At 40.1% G+C, this 26168-nt stretch overlaps 1 protein-coding gene across 2 annotated transcripts in view; it reads right to left on the bottom strand.

Moving 5' to 3' along the window:
- The window catches only part of LOC100049529 (1-phosphatidylinositol 4,5-bisphosphate phosphodiesterase beta-3), a 58623-nt gene that overhangs the window by 4587 nt on the left and 27868 nt on the right, over window positions 1–26168 (bottom strand). The window contains exons 3-28 of one of the 2 annotated variants that reach the window (XM_023965810.1): window positions 15327–15395; window positions 13031–13165; window positions 12844–12923; window positions 12718–12771; window positions 12566–12638; window positions 10360–10460; window positions 10109–10272; window positions 8390–8536; window positions 8166–8317; window positions 6621–6703; window positions 6387–6471; window positions 5787–5931; window positions 5606–5707; window positions 5462–5529; window positions 5291–5387; window positions 5084–5168; window positions 3886–4010; window positions 3632–3786; window positions 2631–2795; window positions 2461–2560; window positions 2219–2323; window positions 1524–1618; window positions 1270–1414; window positions 432–479; window positions 211–320; window positions 2–111 (exon numbers count right to left, since the gene is read on the bottom strand). In XM_023965810.1, the coding sequence (XP_023821578.1) occupies window positions 2–111; window positions 211–320; window positions 432–479; window positions 1270–1414; window positions 1524–1618; window positions 2219–2323; window positions 2461–2560; window positions 2631–2795; window positions 3632–3786; window positions 3886–4010; window positions 5084–5168; window positions 5291–5387; window positions 5462–5529; window positions 5606–5707; window positions 5787–5931; window positions 6387–6471; window positions 6621–6703; window positions 8166–8317; window positions 8390–8536; window positions 10109–10272; window positions 10360–10460; window positions 12566–12638; window positions 12718–12771; window positions 12844–12923; window positions 13031–13165; window positions 15327–15395 (2798 nt within the window). The remainder of the gene's footprint in view (window position 1; window positions 112–210; window positions 321–431; window positions 480–1269; window positions 1415–1523; window positions 1619–2218; window positions 2324–2460; window positions 2561–2630; window positions 2796–3631; window positions 3787–3885; window positions 4011–5083; window positions 5169–5290; window positions 5388–5461; window positions 5530–5605; window positions 5708–5786; window positions 5932–6386; window positions 6472–6620; window positions 6704–8165; window positions 8318–8389; window positions 8537–10108; window positions 10273–10359; window positions 10461–12565; window positions 12639–12717; window positions 12772–12843; window positions 12924–13030; window positions 13166–15326; window positions 15396–26168) is intronic. The other variant, XM_023965811.1, reaches the window with a different exon arrangement.

The raw sequence follows: 26168 nt of genomic DNA, 5'->3' as shown, positions 1-26168 counted from the left end.
CTTTTTCTTGATGCTGCGTTTGAGGCTTTTTTCCATTTGACTGCGCTTCTTGTGAGTGTCAGACTCCACCTGGCTGCTCTGACTCTTCTGTTTCTTATACAGACTGCAAACCTACAAAAAAAAGAACCAAAAAAAACCAATAATACACGTTATAGCATATAATCAAAATGATTCTAACATTTTATTTGCAAGGAGCGGAAACACTTTTACCTTCTTCAGGTGTTTCTTGCGCAGCTCTTTGATGTCTTTTTCTTGCTTTTTCACCAGCTTCACATAATTCTTCTGCTGCTTCAGATCCTCTACAGAGAGAACCTGCATTTCTGAAACACACAGAAGAACCTTACTTTCTTTACAACTTTACAGCTTAGGCTGACAAACTGAAGGATTGAATTCATTTGAGAGTGGAAATGAATGTGTTGTAATGACCTTACCTGCCAGGATTGTGGCTATCGGGTCCTCCTTTTGTACTGGAGTTTGTACTACACACCAGTGAATACACACAAGAGGAACAGTGTGAACACACACATGGAGACACACACACATGGCACGGCAAAATGGACAGTGGTTGTACAAGTCAAACAGAAAAAAGGACTATGACTCAAGCCTTAGTCGCATGCACCCATAGGGGGATGTGTGTGTGTGTGTGTGACCAGTACAGGTGCTGCAGGTTTTAGGGTTGTAGACAACTTAAAATCCGTACTTGTGGCTACGTCTCACCTACTTTCCCCTTGTGTGTTGTTTAGGTGTTCGCTACGACCCGTCGCCTGCAGCGTGCCCATAGAAACAATGTGACATGAACATTTTCACTCTGGGAGCTTCAATCTCCATAGCAACCATTTTACCTTTTGGTCGCCTGGATGTAATGAATAGGTTTATGTCATTTTTATAGTAATTGGCAGAAGTAAATTTTTGGATTTCCTTGACAACTGAGGTTTTTAGTTAACCCCGCCCACAGCCCTAATACGTTTATATCTTTTCTCATATCATTTCGTTCAGCTGGGCAGTTATGTCTAAGGTATGGACTTTCTAACACAGGTTCTTATTTTAAATTAGTAATTTGGTTGGTATACTAAATTTTATAGGAAATTGCTAAAACCTCACAGACACTAGACGCCCTGTTAATATACCATCAAAAAAAACAACTTCTGATTGAAACCAAAGCTGTTCATTTTAGGTTAAAAATATCCAAATATTAAATATTGTAGGGCACCATCTGAGCATAGGCCGGTGGAAACAGAATCTTTCTGCGGTCACAGCAGGCGCTCTGACCTGGTGGTGGTGGTTTGATGATGACGTCTGGACAGTCCTCTATAGGGGATAGAGTAGGCGGCTGGAAAGATGGTAGGGGCTGAAATCCAGCCGTGGTTATAGAGGTTCTACGGATAGAGTCTTTGGGCTGAGAGGAATCTTGCTGCTACAAAAACAGTTAAAAACATGCTTTTTTAACAGCTGGTAAAAATAAAATGTAGGACATTTGCTTATGGGTTTTTCATTTAGGTCACATAGAAATGTTGGTGCCGTACCTCCACGTTGTCGTCAATGAGACTAGCAAGCTGTTTCTCTCTTTTAGCCAGTTGACTGATGTACTTGATTGGGTCGGTCAGAGCATCTGCGTACTCTGCAAGCATAATAAAGAAAAAGCTTTTAGTCTCATAAACATGACTACATAATAAAGAAGACAAAAAACACATGGAATACTTTGGATCGCTATAACTTAAGATCAAATGCTAGCATATTTGAGCTAAAGCCAAGTCGTTTTAAGAAAAGACTTTTTGTTGTTGATTTAAATAGCTTATTGTTGTAGCATTCATGTAAATAATATATTACAATAACCAGTTTTGTTGGGTAAAGTAACGGGTTGAACAAATTTAACTAAGACCACCTTATGTTTAGCATATGAATAACAATAGCATCAATATTTTGCCAATTAAAAAACAAAAACAAAAAGAGGCAAAAGTTTTAATGTACCGTCAACGGTTTTCTGCAACTCCAGAAAAAAATCCAAAACTTTCATAAATTAGTTGGCCGATTCACGCTGATCGTGTAAAACGACCAAAGAGTTACGGTACGTGTCATTAATCTCTGGGGTCAAGGGGTTAAAATGTTCATGAAGTTCGGTTTTGGGTTTTATTATTAATAAATAGAAATATCTGATAACGGTGTTGAGTCCAAAGTGTTGTGGTGAGCAGGAGAATCAGGGTGAGAGGGGTCGTCTCACCCTGGTGTTCATTAGGGACGTAATCCTGAACTTCAATGTAAATGAGGAGGGAGGGCAGCAGCAGTGGCTGGCTCAGCTCATTCTTCAGGTTGATGTAGTGATAACCTTAAATCAAATAAACACAATTGTTTAAAATGAACGTTAAAAAGCTGACAGTAATAGATGGTTTTATTTACAGACTTCGTTATTTGATATCAGCACGTTTTTGGGTGTATGCTCATTTTTAGATGTTTCATATTTACCAGGTCTAATGGAGGAAATAGGGAGAATTCGGTGCCCAATAAACTTTCCGTTTTCCTCACACACAGCTATCCTGAGAGAAGCCAGTGAAGGAAGGATCACCTGGACAGATGTGATAACATGAGTGATGTACAGAGGATGAGCGGTAAGAGGGCTTTTATCTCCGAGTTACCTTATTGAAAACAAACATCTCGTCATCCCACACAGGATCAAGTGAATTGCTGTTGGAGGAGGTTTTTGTTCTGTATTTCCTCTTAGTGTCAGCTGGGAGTCCAAATATGTCCACCTCGACATACACTCCCACTTTTTTTTCTGTGAGGAACTGCCCTGACACCACCTGTTGATGAAAAGATTAAACCCTTTATTTTATTATGACTCCTAAACACATAACCCCAGTCCAAAATAAAAAAGGTTCACATAACTCTAGCTTCGATAAGTTAGGACCCAAATCTACTCTGAAATTCTAAAAAAAAGAAAAAGAAAATGTTGTGACTGAATTTTATTCTGATTAGTCACAAAAACACAAGAAGTTCCGGTCTGGTTTTTGCCCCCTCTACAAATCGTCCTGATGGCTGCTGGTACTGGACTCATCGCTGATCTCTTCCTTGTTGATCTAAGTGCGGTTTGACACCACCCTCATCAACAGACTGTTCTCCATTGGAATAATGCATACAGACTGCACCAAATTCTTTCAGCTGAAATCTCACCTCAGGTGTTCCACAGGGCTCAGTTCTAGGGGGCCTTCTTTTTTTATTTTATTTTTTACTTCCCCTTGGGGATATTTTCCATAAGTAAATTACACACTTTCACTGCTATGCAGATGACACCCAGCTGTACCTCACTAGCAAACCCATCTTCACCCCACCCTCTTCACTCAGTGACTGCTTCACAGCAATCACATTCTGTTTTTTCTCAAACTTTCTTAAATTTAACAGTGAAAACAAAGAAAGATTCTCCTCGTTGATAAAAAAAATCCACAATACCCAAAACCAACAGCTTTTCCTTCTCCATTGACTTATACGTTATGTGTGATATTATATTATGTATTGATTTTCAAATGTTGTATGTCGTCCTTAAATGCCACGTGGGTCTCATCAAATAAAATGTGTTAATATTTTTAAATGCAGATGATGTCAACACAGTTGGTAGACATGAACTTAGTAAGTCCTTAACCTTAATTTTGACTGTGTTGGCAACTATTCCGTCCACAATGCTTTCTGTGAACGGGTCAAAGTGTTTGTCCATCCTCCTCATGAACTCTGGTTTTAGCAGATAGCCACTGCGCCCGTTATATTCAAACACTCCCATGTTCAGCTGCATCGCGAGGTCTGATGGAGAAAAAGGCAAATAAGGAAAAGAAAGAAGAGTGAGAAGTACAACTTGTGACAGCAAAATTGAACTCCTTGCAGTTAGAGAACAGGAATTACCAAGGGTTTGGAAGTTTAGCGCCACCATCTGACAACCGACGTTCCAAAAGACCTGTGGCATGTAGTTGGAGCTGTCCACCCTCGTTCCTTTAGGGTAGATTCGGCTCAGCTGGTTTTTGTTGTACCTTGAAAACCACTGTCAAGGATTAGGACGGCAAATTTCAGGAGCAGAGGCGTCAAATTAAAGCATTTCTAGTTGTCCAGAGGAAGAAGAAAAAGCATATTTGTGATGCCTTGGCAGAAAATCTAACGGTGTTAATGAAGAGTTACAGTAGAAATCTCAACAAATAACTGTAGCAAAGACTGAAAAAAGTGAGGTCACGTGGACAGGCAATTCAAAGAGCGTCATTTAGCTTCCTGCTTATTGTCATTATGGCAAGATATGATGTCATCATACCTTAGTAGTTCTGAAAATACGTGAAAAAAACAAACAATAGCTGTGTTTCAATGTCAAATGTTAAACTTTTAACACCAGAGACGTCACTGGTGACAGCAAAATAATATTCACTGTTCCAACTACCATAACTCTTTGACTGTTTACCCAAAAACATAAATCCATAAGGCACGAAGCCACTTCTCTCTGCAGCACAATCAACTGATTTACGTTGACTGAACTAACACTTTACAGCTGTAAAATGTAAGGCGGCTTTTCTCCGCCTCGAAATCAGCTAGAATTATGTTAATTGCGTAAACGATTGAAGCGTTACGCTAGATCAAAAGAAAGTCAACAATTATAGTTAGCCTCAAAGATGAAAACAGTTTTTTAACCAGGTCACCTATGTACAATGGTCTACGTAACAGTACAGTGAATGAAGGATCAACTTTCTTATATGATAACCCCCCGGAGGCCACTTGTTGAACTGCACCTGGCTACATTTACTTTGGATTTTAGTGGTGCTTCAATCCTGAAGTCTTGTATCAGCTGACAGCTACAGTATATTTTGAAGCTTAAATTGTTTTCTCTTTTTGTACTTAAAAATAGAAGCCATCAAAGGGTTTATGTTGAATTTTTTTAAAAAGATTATGAAAAATACAACTCAAACGTCTGTGTCATTGATAGAGCAAAATAAAAAAATAAACCATTGGACCAGAAAAATACTTGGATTTCTGTAGATTATGATTGAACACGAGCATGAAAGTTTTCATAAAACCCATTTTTGCTTATCTTTTTTAAAGCCACACAGGTATGTAAGGATACTCGACAAACTCTACAGGCGAGTTCTTAAGGGCTTCCATGCCTTTGGTTTCCACAAAAGACGACATCTCAAAGTACTTCCTTTTCTCTGGTGAAGAACAAGTGGACAAAAACAGGTTAAAGCTTTGGTTCAAAGGATCGTTTGTCTGATAATAACCGAGTGCCTTTCAAGTAAGGGTGTTTTGGTATGTTCCACATATATATACTTACTCGCTGCCAAGTCAAAGCTTTTAAATTTAACAGGTTCAACATAATTGACGAGGTTTGACATCTCCTCCGTGGCGTTGACCTCACTGCTGGCGGTTCCCTGTTGGAGGAACGAGACTGAATCTATCAATTAGCCCACAGGCAGAATCCACCGACAGTTTTTAACGGTCTTACCTCATCCGAGTTCTTCTTCGTCTCTGTAGCTGACTCGTCTTCTTCTTCTTCCTCGCTCTCTCCTTCAGCTGGTGGAGGAACGGGGAAGTCACTGAACGCACCGTTTCCCGCCACATTTAGCCATTCCACTGTCTCTGAACCCACCGATCGACTTGCGAGGCTCCACTTCTTTCATCAGGCTTTCAGCCAGCTTCTCCTCCCCGTTGGAAAGCGTCTGGTTCCCATCCCCGTCTGACAGAGGGCAGTCTACCAACCCAACAGACCACCCATCACAAACTGACCGCCAACCCACCACAACGGGAGAACTTTGAAGCGTCACGCTCACCATTGGGGATGCTCGAAGGCTCCTCCAGCTCCTTACGCCGTACGCTGGTCTCTGATGGTCGATGATGGTGATGCTTCTTCTTGTTTTTGATGAGAATCTTCCCCATCATGTCCTGTGGTGATGGTAGCGGCTGACCTGGGACCAGCTAAAAAAAAGTTACCAGGAAAAGGACGTTAGCTGACCCAAAGTTGAGGTTTTAGTGCTCTGTAGATTTATGGCTCTTTAGAAGGAGCCCTATTTAAAAACTGACCCAGTTGGCTCCCTTTTACATTTACTGTTTTTTTTGTCTAGTATGTCTTGTTACAGTGTGATCACTATTTATTTACCAATGACTTCCAGCCAATCGCGACCGAAGGTGAAATCCACAGATTACAGGTGTTAAAAGGCTGTAAAATTCCTCACTGCACACTTTTCTTAGACACTCATGAACATTTTCACACTTTTCTCTCTTTTTTAAACTCTCAAAGTTCAAACAAGTCCAGTATTATAGAATGACAAAGCTCTGATTGAACTCTGTAAAGTAGACACAACATGGAGGAGATTGATCGACAGTCAGTCTGGACGCAGAAGACAGTGAAGTCAAATAAATGTAGATGGTACCGGGTATTTCTCTAAAGGGTCGATGAGCAGAGCGTCTCCAAAGATGGTCCGGCAGTACTCGGCCATTTTGGCTTGATGTTTGGGTCTGAAACAACAGCAACCTTCAACATAAAGTCCCAACATTTCACGCTCAAAAACATTCATGCTTGTTTTTTTTTTTTCTTTTTAGAACTTCTGAGAAGCCGGTTTCCTGGTGAAGCTCTGAACTAGGTCAGCGTGACCACATGGACTTACGACTCGACGTGATTCTCAAAGGAGAGGATGACAGGATAAGGCGACGTCTTGAAGGCACTTTCTGCGATGGCTTCAATCACATCCTGGCATTCGAAAAGAAAAAAAGACAGGTTGAACCTGGATGAAATAAAATGATGCTCCTTTGTGAACCTGAGAGAGGCAGATTCAAAGATGGCAAGCACATTTTGAACACAGACTTTATTATTGGTGTCAAACTGTCTTTTTTTTTTTATTTGCTTTAATTTTGGATTTTTGCACAAACCCACAACAAAAACAACCTTTCCTTCCCCATCTGTTCTCAAAATTAGCACTAAAAATGCATAAAATATACAAACATAGTTATAATAAATAAACTTTATCTTAAAAACAAGGGGGGTTTATACAAATATACCTCGTGTATCAAAAGAGTCATAAACCCCTATTGTAACAGTAAAATCTGTCCAACACGAGAGGCCTTTAGCTAGTATCTGTCTGCTCAGCTGTGGGACAGGACAAGTTAAAAAAAACAAATAAAGGATGAAACAGCGCTTCAACAGAAATCGACAGAACATCTTGATGCAGAGGAACTTCATCTGACAACTCTGCTGTGTTTTTGCTTATAAAACTTTTCGTGCCGTTCCTCTCTGGGTTAGACCCAATGAGATTTGTGATTTTATTGAGATTTATTCCTGGTTACATGGAGGTAAAACACAAATAAACAGCGTCGGGGGAGGGGTTTCAAAATTGAATGAGGATATTTTGTCATTTGCTCCTCAGTGGTTCTTGACCTTCTGGATGTTGTTTATAAAACCCAACACTGATGCTATTCATCTTAGAAATACATATATTGTGGAATTTCTTCAAAAAAAAACACAGCTGAATATTAAATTATTTTAATTTATTCAAATAAATTAAATAATTTATTTTAAATAATGTATATAGTTATTAAAAATATTAAATTATTTAATACTTTTTCATTACATTTTCAATATTTTTACCACTAAGTTAATAATTTCCCCAAGAAATAAACCATAGACTAGTATAGTAATGTTAAGCCGTAGTTATTTTGACACTATAAATTGATTGTTCACATATTTTACACATTGATTCACACAACAGTAACAACAAGAAAAACATGTTTAAACGTGAAAAATTGATTTATTTACGTTCAGCGGTAAATGTGTCTGTGTGGAACCATAGCTAGTAATCTGGTGCTCTCCTAATGTGTTCAAACATGACTGAAACTTTTGAAAATGATACTGAATTCCATTGTGATCTTTGATATGCATGCATTATGAGTGCTTTAGGCTGTCCTCATGGGCGACCATGCACCCGCGGGCACTGCGTTAGTGACCCCTGGTTTAGAGCCTGTCACAGAGTTATTAGTCATTGTAAAAACAATAAGTAATCAGGAGACTTCCCCTTATAAAAAGCAAAACAGCACCATTCCAGTTTGATGGCGGGAGGGGGAACTGCAAGTAGGCATCAGAGGCCCTCTTTTGGAAACCGACAAACAATTTTTGTTAAAAGCCTAACCGCTCTAGAACAGAGCTTTGATCTAAGCACCTTGAAGGGGATCTCTGTGGTCATGGTGAACCCGTGCGTGATGTGCGGCTCCTCGTCCTGCCTCTGCCAGCAGTCCAGCTCGATGCAGCGGCAGCCCGTCAGCAGCACCTGCCTGTACATCTCCACCGACGACAGACCCGTCAGCTGACCCACTACGGGCACACAAGACATGTTCACGCCTCACCCCACGCCAACATACTGACGTTTCATCACCGAGACTTCACCTGTGAGGTATGTGTTGTGTGAGGAGTTGATAAAGTAGTGCGACAGCGGCTGGTTCATGTCGTCGATGATGTCCAGCCTCTCTGGAGGAACTATGCCGTTTTCCTCTCCTCCCAGGTAGAGACTGAAAGCCCTCAAGCTGATCTGGTCTGCAGAAGAAAAATCATGCTTCTTTGACTATTCACTCCTACGTTTAACCAGACAGACAGACAATCTTTAAATTAACTTCCTGCATTAAAAAGAAATTGTGATGTTTCCTGTGTTTCCAACATGTTACTGTAGGATTTTTCTGATGATGGAGGACATATTCAAAGAAAATTGAGCTGAACATTGCATCGTTGTGAATGAGGAGGAGACGAAAAAAATGCCTTTGGAAGGAGATCTTATCTGCGACATAGAAGATTGGCTGGTCAGAGCACGAGCTTCCTGCTCCGCTCCATTCTGATGCTTCCACTTGTAGACAAATTAACGTCCATGAACGTCTTTGTTTTACTCGTCTGAGCTGGAATCTGGCTCAAAACTGTGCGGCTGCATAGCAACAATATTGCTCACCGTTTTTGTTGCAATTGTAATGTTAGGTTGGGGGATGTCGGGGGCTAAACCAGTGGTAGAGAGTGTAAACAGAGAGCTCTCATTAACAGGGAGGGGAAGTAGGGGTGGGGCTGCTCTGTGTCAGCAGTGCCACAACTTAGAGATGGTTTTCTGAAGCTTACATCGCCCCCGTGCCTTCAAGCGACCACTACCAATGATAAATCTATGTGAACGGGCCTAAATGCGAGTTTTGGGTTTCCCGCTCAAAACTCTCATCTTCACACGTAGCTACGTATGTTTCTCCCTCTGTTTTGTGCTCTATGTGAACGCGCGTTACAAGGTCAAACTTTGACTAATCAGGGTCTTGTATTTGGTAGGGACGTGTGGATGGTGTCCCTTTTAAATCACGTAAGTGACAACCATTTAAAAAAATCAGATCATAAAGGAGAAATAAATGGCTGTAGTTTGTGTGCGGCCAGAATAAAAGACACCAAATCTTTCAAAAATCGGAATGGAGCTGTGAAAGAAAAAGCCTGGAGCGAGATTCCCGAGGTTTGCACCGCTTCATCATTTCACACCTGAGCCTCTGTGGGTGGCGCACATGCGCTAGTAAACAATAGAAGATGAAAAGGAAGCCCCTCCCTGCTTGTCCAATCTGAACACTGTGGGCTGAGCATGTGGGGTGTCCAGCTGCTCATGAACCCCTGCTGCTCTGCAGAAACTATGCTCTAGAAAACGACACAGGTTTTTGCATAATTATAACAATACTGCACTCATTTCATGTGTGCAATATTCTTTTTTTCTTTTACTGTACAGTCTTTGTTATTATTTATTTTTTATATTTTTTGGAAAAGAGCTGCTGGAAACATTTTCATTGTGCACTGCATAATGACAATAAAAGATTCTGATTCTGACATCCATCACCACTGGGAACGGTTTTACAAATAGATCAAACGATGATTGGAGTGGGACTTTAAAAATAAAAAAACTGCCTCAGAACAGTAAAGCTCCCGCTTAGTGGTGAAGCTGGAGGTTAGTTCTGAACACTGTGGTCTGGATCATCTTTCAGTCCTGGCTGAGCTGCTCTTTGTTCCGTTTTTTCTCTGGTTTTTACACGTTTTTTGCTGCAGCAGATCACGCGCAGGTGAGGCTGCATAACATCATGAAACCTGACGTAAACACACACGGACCTCTGTCCAGCTGGCTGCTGTTGGTCTCGTATTTCTCCATGATCTGCCGGACCTGCTCTCGTTTCAGCGGAGGATACAGGACCTCGTTCAGCCTGGAGTCCCGCTGCCTGCGGTTCAGGAAGTCCATGAACTGGTCCAAAGAGATGAAGGGCTTCTTCTTGGAGCTGGAACGACAACGTCATTTCAAATGACAACAGTGGAGATAAAGTGCGTGTGTATGTGGATAAACATGGAGTTTTTTTTAGACGCACCTTTCCTCAAAGATGGTTTGTATTTCAGGTCGCAGACACAGGTTGTTGAGAAACTTCTGGAAGGCCTCCCACGTAAAATCGTCAGGCTTTATTCCCTCCGACTACAGACAGATTTAAGAATCAGCTTAAAGCATAAAAAGGAAACGCATGATTTAACTTAAATATGAATAAAAATCTATTTATTTTGCCACACGTTACAAAAAAATTAACAGCATTTCTAACAATTCACCTGCAGAGGGCGCCAGAGTAAAGACCAAGACCAAAAATCCTGTGACTAAAGTCTGACTTGGAGCAGAAATCGCACTTTTTCAACACAAGCAAATGTGTTTTCTTTCCCAAAATGAAACGCTGGGAAACCATTAAAACAGTGGAGAGCAGGGTTGCCAGATCCTGATGGCATTTTACAGCTTAAAGGTATCAGAACTGAAAATCAAGACACATTTCAAAACTTCTACACATCACAAGCACAAAATGACTATGTAGGTGAATCAAGATGATTTGGGCCCAGTCATGGTAAAAGTTTAATAAAACAAATTAAAACGGAAATAAATGCATAAATTCATCAAAAAGCTTTTTCTCCCCCATTGTCTCACAATGTTTTGTCTTTCTTTCTACTAAACATTGTAACAGTCAGAAAAAGCAGCTCTAATTATACCAGCCTGTCTGGTGTAATCTTTTTTTAACTAGAAATTCTGGAGGGAAAAAACCTAATGTAACCTAATCTCTCTAACGTAGCTGAACACATTTTTAAAGAATTTCACTATTTTAGAATAACGTTTTGATGTGTTTTTTCTTGTAATTATTAACTATTTTGACATTTACTTTATGGGCTTTGATTATTTCATTTTAATTTGTTATATATATATAAAGTCGTTTCTGTTTTGACCCAAACAGAATTAGTTTGTTGGCTGCAGGGGGAAAAAAATACGTGGTCAGGATTCAGATTTTAAAATAGAGTTTTCTGTCTTCATTTTTGTAATGTCTACATGTTTTCTAATTGTTTTTTTTAAACTGGAAACATTTCTCAGGAGCTTTTTTCTATGAATCTAAAAGTCTTCATTTGTTTTTAACAGAAAACTATTGTTTTAATGTTTAATTGAGAAGACATCAAGTATTTTTCATCTATAAATAACTATATTTCATAAAAATGAATACAACTATTAGCAAATGTAAAAGAATATTGATTTTTTTCTGAATTCCCGTTGCTTATTTATGGACAGAGAGAGATTGTAATTCCCCTGGTTGGCCACAATATGTCACTATTTTTGTTGCCGTTCCTTTCAGTATGCTTGTTTCAAAAGATCAAATGATTTTTGGGGCCAAAAAAAATTTAAAGAACCCTTTTTACTAAATGTGGCCTTTTATTATGAATTGTTTCCATTTCCTGTTTTTCGTATCTCTGTAGTTATTTTTAGCTACCAAAAGCTCTGACAAAGCTGGTGTTTAAACAATAAATCAGGTTTTTTTAGTTTGTGATAAATATGCGACACATGTCAAAGTGAGTTTAAGTGACCTGAGAGCGAGAAGTGAAAATAAAAGAGCAGAAGTGGGTTTCATCAGAAGAAGACTGAAGTGAAACAGATCAGACCGACAGGGAAACAAGCATTTTTCTTTCTCTCTTTTAGGGTGACGACAGTTTTATTGAAGAGCGGCGTCATATTTGGTGTCAAAGAGAAGTTAAGCTCAAAATAAGGAAAGAAACTTGATTTGAAGATATGCTGGACTAAGATTTGATGAAAAGAAGCTTTTCTCAGAGCTAAAACTTAAACCACTTGCAGGAAGAAAAGTCAGTCAGTCTGCTAAAGAAAACTGAAATAGTTTTTTCAATTCTTTTAACTATTTGTGAAATTGTGAAATTCACTTATCAACTTTATTTAACCTGATTATACTTCCAAAAAACCTTGTTTGAGCATCAACTGCTTTCAAAATGCTGCTAATAAATGTAGTAGAATCGAATTTTAGATTTTACGTTTTTTTTTTTACTGTTTCTGAGTGAAATTCATCAATCTTTTCACATTTTTCTCATATAAATGTGTGAAATGTTTGGGAGCAGGAATGCGGTCTTGTTGCTGACTCGTCTGGTATTTGAAGAATGCAGCTGTCCGTCAGAGCGGGCTGGGAGGCGCATCGTTTCATCCTATTGTTGTGCGTGAGGACCCACACGCCTGTCTTAAGGCAGGCCTGTGATGGCGGCGGCGGCGATTACCTTGTTTCTGACCAGGCCGCACTGCTCCAGCGCCGTCTCCACCCGCCGTTTATCAGAGAACAACTTCATAATGCTGGAAGACAGAGTTGGGTTTGACTGGGTTGACCCGAAACCCGTCCAAATGTTCAGAAAATGTGATGTTTTCTGCTCACTTCTTCACGGGAATTTTGCCCTCCTGGTTCACTTGCAGCTTCAGCTTGGTGTATCTGAAACCAACAGACAGGAAGTTACCAGAAAGTTTGGAAATGCGCATCTGACGGGTCGCTGTGGACTCTTACGCTTTGAGGAGGTAGCTGTTTCTTGTTGCATTGTGGGAAAGGATGTTTGTTGCCAAACTGAAGAGCTCTTCTGTCCAAAGCTGGGGCAAAAGAACAAAAACCATTTTTTTAAAAAGGGGATTTGTTTGTTTATTGGTTTTGATTTGATGTTCGTATTAGAGGTGGAGAAGGAGGGCTGCAGCTTCACCTTGGCTTCATCCTCCGACATCGCCTGGAAGTTGAGGTAGGAGATGTTCACCAAGTCGTTTCCGTAGACGATGGTCAGCGACTTCCCCAGAAAGCTGTCCTTCCCGACGCTCAGCATGCTCTGCAATTTCGCTTCCTGATCAAACACACAGTTCGACATCTGAGAGGCCTTTTGGCACAAGCAGAACCAAAAACCAGGAAGTGAGTCACGATGGAGGCAGACGATGCTCGTCAGAGATGGCTGGTGGGCAAACAAGGAGCAAATACTCCTTTGATTAATTGGATCAGAGTGCTGCACCGCATGGACCCCATTTATTACCTTATAGGGGGGGGGTTTCTAGGGGTGTAGGGAAAACAAATCGATTCAACGACATATCGCCGTATTTCTTAGATTGATACTTTAATCGATTTAAAATGTTGTCAAGACGATTTTTATCTGATTATTGATGAGCGTCCTTCAGCGTCTGACTCATGTTTTCCACTGAGCCTCTTGGAACAGCTCCACACCGCACCAAAACAACAAGATCCCGCAAGATCTGGCCGTTTTTTCCAAACACTTGCATCTGCGCTTCGTGAAGGAATATCTCCATCTCACTCTGGAAAGGTCTTCTGAAATTGGTTGAGGTTTTGCACAACCTTCAGTGTGCTTTCCTGGGAACTTTCTGAACCTGCCAATCCGGTTTCCTCCTCTGCTTGTTCTGTCACGATCTGACCGGGTTCACGAGCAAAGACGCTCTGCGCTTTGATCCTGCTAGTCAAGCGTCGCCTTTTAAACCAAGTTAAACTTCCAACAAAGAGACCAACTTGAAAGCACAAGTAGCTTCAGACCCGTCGCTAAAATAATAAAGAAGTGTAAACAAATGATCAGCTTGGAAGCAGGATAGACATGCAGGTATGCTATACAAACCCTTTAAATCCGTAGGGTTAGGATTCAGAGAAAACATGTTTGGGTTTTGATTTTGGAATAAAATCTTTTCATAGGGACTGATTGTCTCCACCTTAAAAATTCCTAATTTTTTTGTCCAATATTATTTAGGAACCTCAGACTTAAGAAAAAGGACAAACCTTAATCTCATTTATAACTTAAATAAATCTGATTTAATTAAAGAAAAGAATATGGAAGTATAAGCTTTGTCTGAATTCCCGCCCTAATCCCTAAATACTAAAAAAATTACATACATGAATTCTAAAAGCGAGTCTGACACCATACTGACAACTTTTGTTTTTTCTTTTTAAACGGCGGATATGACTTCATCAATTTTTACGAAGGGAAAATCTCATTGATATGAGTGTTTTGTGACGATCAACTGATAAAAATGTTGATGGTTTATTACAAAGAATACGTTCAAGTACTAATTTTTTGCAAAAATTGTTCAAACGCAATGCATTGTGGTCTATATCACCAACCTAATGAGCATCCATGCACACTAGTTTTTCGCAGAGACTTCTGGGAAATTTCTAGGGGCACTCGATTCTGGAACTGTAGACTCGGAGAGCACTACAAAATGACAAATGCACTATAGTGCACTACATAGGGGTTAGGGTGGAAATTCAGACATAGTCATAGTTGTTTTTGGATATTTTTAATGCGACACAATCTTTGTGTAATTTGTTAAGCTTGGCTACCTTTATAATGTTTTTGATGTTATTAAAGACCCACTCAGACAAAAATGGTGTTCCTTATTGACAGAGGACAAATATCTAAAACATAAAATTAAAAATTGCATTTCTCAGTATCTCATAATTCAAATAAAGAAGCAGACGAAAAAAACGTTGAAAAAGAAAAAAAGAAATACGCTGGGCTGTCCACAAGCTGCCTGCTTACAATTCAACATGTTTTTTTGTATGTTTTTTAAGAGCGACAAAACTATTTTTTGTTTAACAAAAACTGAATCCCCACTAAACTCATCTCCATTCCTGAACTTGAACCCAAAGCCGTCCTTGGTTTCTTGTTGTTACTGATCGCCTGAAACGGATCCGTCCTCCTGCACTAAGTCAGCACACCCACATGGCTGAAGTGTTTACTGCTAACACTGTACTTTGTCTCCATCTCGGACTGATATCCACGCTTGCACAACAACTTCCTCTGCAACAGTCGCTGGTTATATCACTTCCTGTCTGACAGCCCATCTGTCAGCTGGCTCATTAGCGCTCCATCACCTTTGCACCATCAGCTGAGTGAGGAAACACACACACACACGCATCTCACTGACAGCTACCCGTGAGTTTGTGGTGGGAGGAGAAGGTTATCAACAAGAGGCGGCGACAGCTTCACCCGCAGAAACGCTCGTACCAACCTTTGGCTGTCGGGCGTACTTTCCCGTCCTGGTGTCCCTGATGGTGCTGATGTCCAGGATCTCCACCTCCTGGAAGACAGAAAAGGATGGAGCGCTGAGTGAAAGTTTGTCTTTACCGTGACATAAAGCCTCACTAGATCAGACTTCATCAATGTACCTTTACATGTACCTTTACTTTGACACACTTCCTGTTTGTCAGAACGTTTTTGTTGTTGGGTCAACTCGGACAAAACGGTAAAAACAAAACATTTGGATCAAAACTGTAGTCTAGAATGGAAAAGAGAATTTAAAAACAATTTAAAAAGGTTGGTGGAACGTTTTAAAGCAGAAATCCTTTCATCAACAAAAACCTGATGGTTAGCTACTTTTCTAAGAGATAAGAATCTGACAAGAGAGCGAAAATGGTTTCTGCCACAACAAAAGTCTTTCTTAACCCACCGAAGTTCACCGAAGCTTTTATTCTGGAGACAAAAAACCCCAAAAATTTCAACTAAAGCTTCAACTCTCTTTAGACTGGATATTTTCTGATGCTATTCATTAGAAGACAGCGATTTGATTTTCTGGTCACATCGCTCAGCTCTGTCTGAGCTTGTATCTATGGTAACTGAAATAGTTTTGAAAAACCCTCAATATCCTGTTTCTGATCTTGAATGTATCTGGGACCAAAACTAGACTTTAGTTTCCAACTTTTCCTTTTTGATTAAACAATTCTAGTTTTTCTTTTACGTTTGTAGCGCCACCATGAGGAGACAAGAAGCACTTGGGATCAGAGACAAACGCATCATCTTTTCTATCTTTTAACATTTGCCAAATTGAACATTTTATTATGTAACACAGAGGAGACAAAGGCAGAACCAGAGATCATTCCTCTCAAACGTTTCTGCTCCGTTTAGCCCTTCATCTTTACTACTTAATCATTTTAATGGTTTCTTTAAGCTTCACAGGGAGAAAAAAACCCAGTGAAACTGTGTTCAGATGTACAAAGATGCCAAAGAGGTTTGAACAGCTGAGAAGAAAGGAGGAAGAGCTCATAAAACGGACCATAAACACATGGAGGATGCGTCCATCGCCCTCTGTAAATATTTATTGAGACCTACACTCATCCCACGTCTCTCCAACCTGCTACGATTTTTCCCTTTGGCTCGACGTCTTGGACCATAAACACGTTTCTCCACCTTGAGGATTTTTGAAATAGTACAATTGGAGACCTTCTGCGACGATTAACCCATTTTCTCATCATCGTTTTCTCCGTCTATCTAAGAAAAGATGAGGCCTTTATTTTTTTTTCACCCTCAGTCCAGCTACAGAGACGCACGCCTTCCTCACTCTTCCTCATCCTCCACTTTTGATGTCCCCACACCGCAGCCGGGCAGCTCCTCTGGGATTGGCTTGGAGGAATAAAGGTCAGCAGTGCCGCCGCCAATTGGATCAGACTTTGTCTACAGCTTTGTCCTCTGATTGGCCTGCGGAGATTTGCTGACTTCCTGGGAGAATGAGCCACTTTTGTGTCACACTTGTGCACACACACCTCCACTCCCACAGGCCATGGTTTCTTTCTGCCACCGCCACCGTGACTCCTTAGAGACCGCAGTAATGAGACCACAACTTGGTCTTTTAGCGTCGGGAAAGCGTCGCAGACTCACACACTCACAGGAGACCTGCCATTATGAACACATCCCTAATGTGCAGGTTCCAGCTTGTGAAACATCCTGAGCTGTTGAGCAAGACGGGGTGGGTGTGTTGGTGCCGGAGCCTGCATGTCAGGCCTGCACACATCTGATTTGTTTGACACAGACGGAGCTGGCTGTGAGAAAATGTTCCCTTCATGATAAGGCGCTAATGTGTCAGTATGTGACCAGAGAAGCGTGAGTGAAACGTAGGTGTTTTTTTGCAGCATAGTTGCGTGTTCAAGCGCATGATGTGCTGCGGGTAAACACATGAAGGCCGTTCATCTCTGCACAACAGAAATTTGCATTCCTGACGTCCCGGCCCCGTCATTCAGCTGGCGAATGCATGTTCCAGAGTGTGATCTGTAGCTGCTGTGAGCCTCCTCTAGTCCTCGTATGCGGGCTCAGAACAGAATTCTCCGTTTGTCCCGTTGGGGCGCCTTCGTTCAGTTCCCATTGACCGTTTTCCAAGAAAAACTAAGCAAGAGGATTTACTTTGAAAGAACCTCCCCTCTTCCCGCCTTGGGAGTGCTGTCATCAACCTGCAATTTGACAACATTTCCCAGAATGCAACCACAGCAGGCTGGTGGTGGGAAGTGCATTTTCTTGCTCAATAAAGTCATGTCTTTTTCCTTCAATGTGTTTTTCTCAGAACCAAGTGCTTTTGAATCCAATCATTTGTAATTCCCACAGAGACACAGACACAATGAAGCACCTTTTAACCTAAAACCAAAGAAAACTTTCAATTTAATTCACTTTACATTGATATTTCATTTAGTAACTAACTACCATTATAGCTGATAGCTACTAACACGCTAAATTTACATACAATATAGACACATGAATTTCTATATTTAACATGAGTTGATTTTGTTGTGTTTAAACAGCAGAAAATCTTGTTAGCGCTAAAACTGTTGTACTTGCAACAGGAAGCTTACAAAGTGTGCTAGCGCTAAATTGAGAAACAAACACAAAAGTAAATGGAAGCCAACATTTTATGAAGAAGCTGCTATTATTAACATTTGAGGCTTGAAACATTTTAGTTTAGGAGGGAAAGATTTAAATATTGAGTCAAACTAAACTCTGCGATATTTAGTGGCCAATTAACGCTATAGCAACCTCTTCAAAGTGTGTTTAAATTACATGTCAAGAGTCAGAAAAAGTAATAAAGTAAGAAGAAAAGATATATTACACATTTATTACAAATCAATTTATCATAAACTTAACTTGTACTTGTTGAAAGTTAGTGTGTTAAAAAAGACAAAACGTAGAATTCAGACTCTGCAAAAACTATTCAAGAACAAACAAACGAATAAGAAAATTTGAACTAACACACAAAGATAAACTGCTGGTTCATTTATTTATATTTACTTTTTTTTTTATACCAAAGCTGGACTAAAAACCTAAAATTGTTTTTTTGCTGCTGCTAAAACTAACAAATAATTCTTAAAGAGTTGTAATTACCTTGCCATTCAATAATAAAAAAAATAAAAAAATCCCTAATCCATTAACAGCCGATAAGCAAAACACAAATTTTTAACTAAAATATACCTAGCATTCACCTAGCATAATACTAAGATCTAACTAGCATTTACCTAGCCTATAGCAATTAACTAGCGCAACTAAAATATAATTAGACCAATACGTATACAGCTAACAATTAACTAGCATATAGTTAGCATAACTTAAATATAACAAGTGACTAATTTATTAAGCAAACTTTCGTAGCCCACTATGATTTAATCTGCATGTAACTAAATAGCATTTAACTAGTATTACTACAATTTAACTAACAATTAATGAGCATTAAATTAGCTTAACTAGAATATATCTATGATCTAACTAGCATTAAACTTGTATTTAGTTAGCACTTATGGAGCATTGAACTAGTGTAACTAGACCAGTGTTTTTCAACCAGTGTGCCGCGGCACACTAGTGTGCCGTGGGAGATGGTCAAGTGTGCCGTGGGAAATTACCCTCATTAATCATTCACTGATCTAAAAACATTTTCCATCTCCAGGAAATCAGCTCTTTGTTCATCCAAACAGGCCCTGATAAAACGCTGAGTAGTGAGGAATATAAAAGATCTTAAAATTACTTTTTCTTTGTGTTTATTTGATTCTATTAAAGACATTTTGATAAGAATGACGGTATTTACCTGCAGCTATAGCGGTTTGCGGGAAAGTCCCGCCCCTTTACCTGTCTCCGCCAATCATTGTTGAAGGCTTAATCACATGTCAGCAGTCTGACCAATCAGAAGTGCTTAAAGTCTTCACTTCCTTGTTCTTAATTCTGCTCATAAATTCTCTCAGTTCCAACAAAAATACCAGCTAAAGCTCGTCTTTAGCGGTGTAGCTTTCCACAGAGTCCGGTGTCAGACCGTGCACAAAACAATGAAGCTCACAGACGCTGGTCTTTCTGCCCTTTTTCGGCAGTTTTCACACTACATCTCCCATGATGCATTGGCTTAAAGGGCCAGTGTCCCAGCGCACAATGAGTGCGCGTGAAATGTCTAGAAACCTCAACGGACAAACAGTTTCTAAATTTTCTAATTTAACTTTTATTTCATCTCTTAGAAAAAACAGCCGCAACTTCCTGCTTTTTCTGCCATAATTATCACAAAATGCATGTGAGATTGCGGGGGGGGGGGGGGGGGGGCTGTCGATCAATAGATCAATTTCTGCTTTTTTTTTTTTTTTTTGGATGCTGGTGTGCCGCGGGATTTTTGTCAAGGTTAAAGTGTGCCGTGGCTCAAAAAAGGTTGAAAAACACTGAACTAGACTATAACTCAAACTCAAACTTTATTATTTGTATAGCGCCTTTCATTTCAGTTAAAAACACAAAGCGCTTAACATAAAAGCAGATAAGAGTCCTAAAAAATGAAAATGATTAAAAACAGAAAACCCAGGACAATCACACAAAGAGGGGACCCCCCCCTCATCAGGTTCCTCCACCCACCCAGTTCCCCCAGTAGAACCCTGAACACACAGAGAACTGCAGCTTAAAGAAGGTCTGGCTTGGTACTGCTGTTAGGAAACGATATCTTGGGGATCCCTTCATTCCAAGGCCCAGCCCGACCACAGGGGTCAGTACCACAGGCCCACCCAACACAGAGCAGCCTAGGGCCCACTCTACTGCTATTAGACCACATAGCAGTAGCATTTAACTAGCTTGATGACCTTATATCTAGCATTATACTAGCCCATCTAGAATATAACTAGCACATTCAATGAAAGTTACAAAAATAAAAAAAGTCAGCTGTAAACGTTAACTTGACCTTTTGTGACTTATAGTTGTTCATAGGTCATAAGTCGTGGCTTTTTACTTTTGTTAATTTTCAGGAATCGTTTTATTTCTCGCTTAGATCTCAAATTCAAGTTTCTTAAAGGCTGGAAAAGCCTTTGACTGGTGACTGCAGGTGACTATCAACTTTTTCACAAACGTTTGCACATCCTTGCAGCAAAAACACAACCCGTCCCCGAGATGTGGGGTTCAGTTCACTAAAAGAACTAGTTTTCTGCCTTCAGAAACACGAGCAGCATTAGGAGTGTTTCTAGAGCAGTGAGCCTCATCTACTCCTGTCTTCTTTTTCACACGTCGTTGGACAAAACTTAAGTCCGCAGACAGAACCATTTTCTTCCATTACTCCTCCATCTATTTGTGACACTCATGCTCACTTCTGGTGTTTTTGCAGGTGGAGGGAGCTCCACCCCGGTGTGTGTGTGCTATTTGTTTAGAACATGCTTTGAAGCGTTGCATTGGCCGTTTTCTGTACTGTTTGGGTTCTAAGAGTCTGAGTCAGGTTGTTTACTTGTTTTCTAATACACTCTGTTCTTTGTCAGGTTTGACTGTGACAACACAAGATGAGTCACTTATTTTAAGTGAAGATTAATTCAGTTTGATTTATTTTGTCTTTCTTTAACCCACACTTGGATTGGGTTTCACTAAAATGTAAAAAAAAAAGCTCAATAAGCAGTCAAAACAACTATATAAAATGAATACACTACCCAGAATGCCTCAAGTGGCCAAAAGGCAGGCGACTGGTCAGAGGAGTTGATGGAAAGTTTTTCAATTAAACTGTGTTGTTTTTAGGGATGGGTATCGTTAAGGTTTTAACAGTACTAGTACTCTTATTGATACCGCTTATCGATCTGGTATTTTAACAATACTCTTATCGATACCTTTTGAGGATGAAAAATAAATAAATAAATACCAAGTTACGAACATAAAGTGTTTTATTTCCTCATTATGCAACAACAATGGTTTTTTTAAACAAAACATTTTACTTTATACATTTTTCCAACTTGGAAAAGTAAAATGCATGAAAAAAGAATTTATTTAAAGAAAAATAAACAGCAATGTTTTGACATATTGCTGTCATGATATAAATATAAAACAAATTAAATAAATTGGTTTCTTTTAACCAAATTTTCATAAAAGATAAAAGAAAAACACAAAAGCAATTAAAAAAGGATGTCAAATTAGGCCTGAGTTTTGCCAAGTCTTGTGTCCATTGCATACGAGTTGCTACCTTCTGGGTTGCACAGTGGTGTAGTGGTTAGCCAACCACAGCAGCCAGTGGTTAGTCAACTCACAGCAAGAAGGCTGGTTAGAACTGCGGCTGGGACCTTTCTGTGTGAACCTTTGTATGTTCTACTCATGCATGCGTGGGTTTTCTCAGAGAACTCCGTTCCCCCCCCACCGTCCAAAAATATGCTTCATAGGTTAATTGGTAGCTCTAAATTGTCCCTTGGTGTGTGTGTGTGTATGTGTGTGTGATTGTGTGGCCCTGAAACAGACTGGCAACCTCTTAAGGGCGTACCCCACGTCTGCCCTACAGTAACTGGGATAGGCTCCAGCAACAGGAGGTTCTGAAAACGGTAGGAAGAATGGATGGAAAAATCTCTAGTTTGCAGCTGCAGTAAACAATATTCAAGGTTTAGCATTTTGGAAGCAGTTCGGAGGAACTTAATATTTTTTATTCATTAGGTAAGGTTTTAATGGCTGACGAAGTATGCCATTATATATGCTGATCTTTCCGATGGGTTGAATAAAGCAGAGAGAAAGTTCACCTGTTACCGCTTGTTTTTGTCCAAATGATGAAGCAAAAGGTTGTTTTAAAGAAGCCGGCGCAGTGATACAAAACATTTAAGCTAAGGTGACCGGAACTTCTTTTTTCACTGTGCGGTTATCCTGTGGTATATCACTTTTTAATGCACACCCAGCAGCCAATCAGAATCGAGTATTCACCCAGACCATGGTATTACTTGATTTTAAAACCTTTTCTATAGTTATTCTATCTAAAGTATTGTTTAATATGAAGAGCTGAGGAAACTAAAACCTGTATTTATAACAGCCGTGCAGCACCGTTGTAAATGTCACGGTTCCACTGTTCAAAGGTGATTCTGATTGTGTGCCGTTTATTAGTCAAGCCCTATATTTAGGCTCTTGAACAGAAACATTTGATGTGTTACGATCACAGCCTCGCTCCCTTTCTCCTTTCCTTCCTTCATTTCTTTCATTCTCCCCTCCTTCCTGCCTTTTTTCCCTCCTCTGCTTGCATAAAGAACAGAAAAATATCAAAGAACAGCCGAACAATCAAATCCGCGGCGCCGTGACGTAGCTGGGCCTGCGTTCGAAAGATCACTTTTCCTGAACACGTCAGCGATCGAATGGCGTAAAGCAGAAACCCATCCTTCTGATTGCTCTGTACTCAGACAACACTGGAACGATCATATGACAGGAAGGGACTTTAAAAAGGAGAAAAGGCTGAGAACCACAACAATGAACTTCAATCTGTCTTAGTGATGCTACAGGAGGACAGAGGAAGACTTGAGAAAAACGAGGAGGACACTTAATACCCCTGTGAAGCATGGGGCGACTCTACAACCATCCCCTCGTCACATTTCCTCCATCTATAACCACAGGACTCCCCCCTCCTCTACCCCTCTACTCATCAGTCCATCTCCCCTGTTTACTCTGCTCTCCACTCATATTTCTGTGGTGTGAGTGAACATCATAACAGAGTTTTTAATAGTCCCATTTCAGCAAAGCATAGCTGCAATTCCGTCTGCAAGACAGAGAAAAACAAAAACACAGAAACGTGAAAAAACAAAGGCCTAACAAAAGAAAAATGACGTTTGTCCAGGTGCACGAGGGACATTGAAAAATATATTATGAGAAAACATCAAACACCACACTCCTCCCAAAACGTCTGACAGAGCAAACAAGCACACAGCGGAGTAAACTTGCCCGGCGAAAATAGCAACCGCCGTCATAAATCTTTTGCGAAATAAAAACACACATGGATTAGCAAGGCCGTTTTTTTTTTTTTACTGCACAAATAGGCAGCCCTCTGTAGACCATTAACAGACTCACACATGCATTTACAAAATGAGAAACGTAGATGATAAAGACTCACAAGTCTGTGGAGTAACTGGATAAAAACTAACGGATGACTTCAAATTAGCTTGACGGTGCAGAAATGCTAAAAAGCCCAAAAGAAAGCCTAAAAGTTTGAAGCAAAAACTACAATTTAAGAACCAAATGCAACAAGAAGAGAAGTAAATCACACAAATACTGGTCATTTTTTTTGTATTTTCGGAAGTATCTACAATGCTGGGACTTTTCGTGGCTACAGAGCTAGCATTTTAGCGCTTTAGCAAACAAACTTTGCCACATAGTGTGGTAAACTTTAGCAAAGTCAAGTTTTGCGTAGTGTTAGCACCAATGAGGAGGATACATTAAACTTAAACTTGGTCACGCCCTCCAAATAGCGCTGCGTTTTTCAGACTGGCCTCAAGAGCGCCACATGCTTTTTATGCTAGCAAAAGACCATTTGTTTTTCTGCGCAAAATCATTAAACAAAAGAAGATTGAGCAGATTTTGTGGGATAAAGCGGGATTGAAATTAAAATAGTAAATAATAAGAAACGTCTGTTTTTTTTAAATAAAATTTAAAAAACACGTACTTAGTCTGGACGTTAGCTTTAAAGCGAAGAGCCAAATTACCTGGAGCCGCTGTACTGACTACCATAAACAGTGGCCTGTTGCGTATTGACGCCAGTTTCTAATAAACTTTGGGTTTAAATAGAAGATGAAAAATAGACCAATCTTCATTAAACACCGATCTGTCCGTCTTCTCCAATGACAAAGGTGAGAAGAACTTTAAAAAAATATTCTTCCTCCCTAAAATTTTTTAAAGTTGAGCTTTTGCACTGATCAATAACATATTAAACTAAGGTACATGGGAAAATACAAACCAGTGGTTTGCTTTTAATCGACTATTCGGGCTGTACAAATTGAAATATTAGCACAAAAAAAGTCAACTTAAAAGGTAAAGGTCAGTCTGGGGAGTAAGTGGTTTGGGCTTCCATAGAACATGAGTAAGGCCCAGTGTGGTTTATGCAGATCAGCACAGGAGCCCACGGGATACGCAGGAAGCTTCTGCTTCGAGGATGGGTTTGATACCATGCACCGCCTCAAATCTATGTGCAGAGAGGAGCTAGTGTTGTGATCTTGTCTGCACCAGCTAAAATAACATGTTTTCCTAAAACCCACTCCAATCCTCTTTTAATTCATTGTAAAAAGTGTTTTTTTTAATTCCCTTGATTATGACGATTTTTAGCCCCACCACACAAAAATACTGTGTCGTTTTCTAAGACAGTTTCTGCAGAACGGCAATAGTTCATTAGAAATTTACTTATGAGGGTTAAAAGCTTAAATGTATTTATATACATCCTCCATAGTGAGAAAAGTGCAACAAGAACATGATTAAAAACACCCATTTCATTGAAATGGGTCTTTAACTGAACACCTGATTCCACAGAAACCTGCCAAAAATATGGTGTTACTCCTGAAAGCGTGTAAACACGCTCAGTTTTACATCGACTCTCGTTCCATGAGGAAATCTTCACAGAAAATGACACGCTTGACTCAACAGTGAAGCAAAAACAGAAGAGAAGCGGAGTAGGAAGCTGTCCGATTATCAAACGGCACATTCCACTTCCTGCACTAACTGCTGTGTCAGTGCGGGAGAATGGCCAGACCCTTCAAACCACTTCTTTCTTTCCAGTTAATTTTTGATAAGTGTTTGGCTTCAGCCGAGGTGGTCAGATCTTTCCTTACATCTGCTAAGAAAAAAAAAAAATATACTTTTTACTGCCTCGTTTGACCTTCAGCTTTGAGTGCTGTGAGAGCGACTGTTTACAAGCTTCAGTTGTGAGCGATGAAAACGAATAAATAAAAGAAAAAGCAAAGACCTCCAGTCATTTCAAAGGTATCTGCTACCAGTCCAACGTGATTTACAAGGTTTAACTCACTTTCCCTTTACAACCACATGTAGAACCTGACGAACTGCAGCCTTTTGTCTCAAGTTAGTTTCATATGTTCTCCATTGTCGCCCAAATGCCTCCTAATCTGGATGGTTGTGTGAAAAACAAGGACATAAAAGGCATGAGGGTGGACAGAAGGGATGAGAGGAATAATAGGAAAAAAATGATGTAGGAGGATTTGAGGGGGGAAAAAAATCTCCCAGCATCCCTCGTGTAACCCCCCCCCCCCCCCCCGCTTGCATGTGCAACTTCCTGCCCAATTTCCCACGACAGGACGGGGAGAAACGGGGAGATTAGGCGTGTTGTTGCAAGAAATTAGGGGGCAATAACTCTCAGGAGGAGCATGATAAAAAAAAAAAAGATGTCCTGATAAGAAACAAGAGGTAGCACAGCAAGAGGAAGAGAAAGTAGAGCGGTATGGATAGAGAGGTTGAGGGCACAGATTGAAGATGAGAAGAAGCGAGAGGAAGTGTCAACCTTTTGGGTGTTTTGTTTTTTCAGAGGGACATCTCTGCCTCGTCTCTCTGACAGCTACCAGCTGCTACGAGATGGCGAGACACAGCGAAGAGAAAGACACTTGACCGCGCAGAAAGGAAAATCCACAAAAAAAAAAATAAAACAGAGCGAGGTTTAACCTGTGGCAGGTGAAGCTACCAGGATGTTTGACAAAATACTGCAAAATCATTTTACTGACAAATAATTTGTGCCTGCAGCGACGGCGTGGAACGAGGCGCGTGATTACAATTTGCATCCAGCCCAGGTCATTTGCTTTCCGGTAAAGTACATTTGGGAATAACATTTAAATGTAAGAGGTGAAAAGAAATACAACAATTATGCAAGAAC

This window comes from Oryzias latipes, chromosome 18 (assembly GCF_002234675.1).
Source record: "Oryzias latipes chromosome 18, ASM223467v1".
NCBI lineage: Eukaryota > Metazoa > Chordata > Actinopteri > Beloniformes > Adrianichthyidae > Oryzias > Oryzias latipes.
The sequence above is the reverse complement of the archived record's forward strand: the minus strand, read 5'-3'. Positions and strand labels throughout refer to the sequence as shown.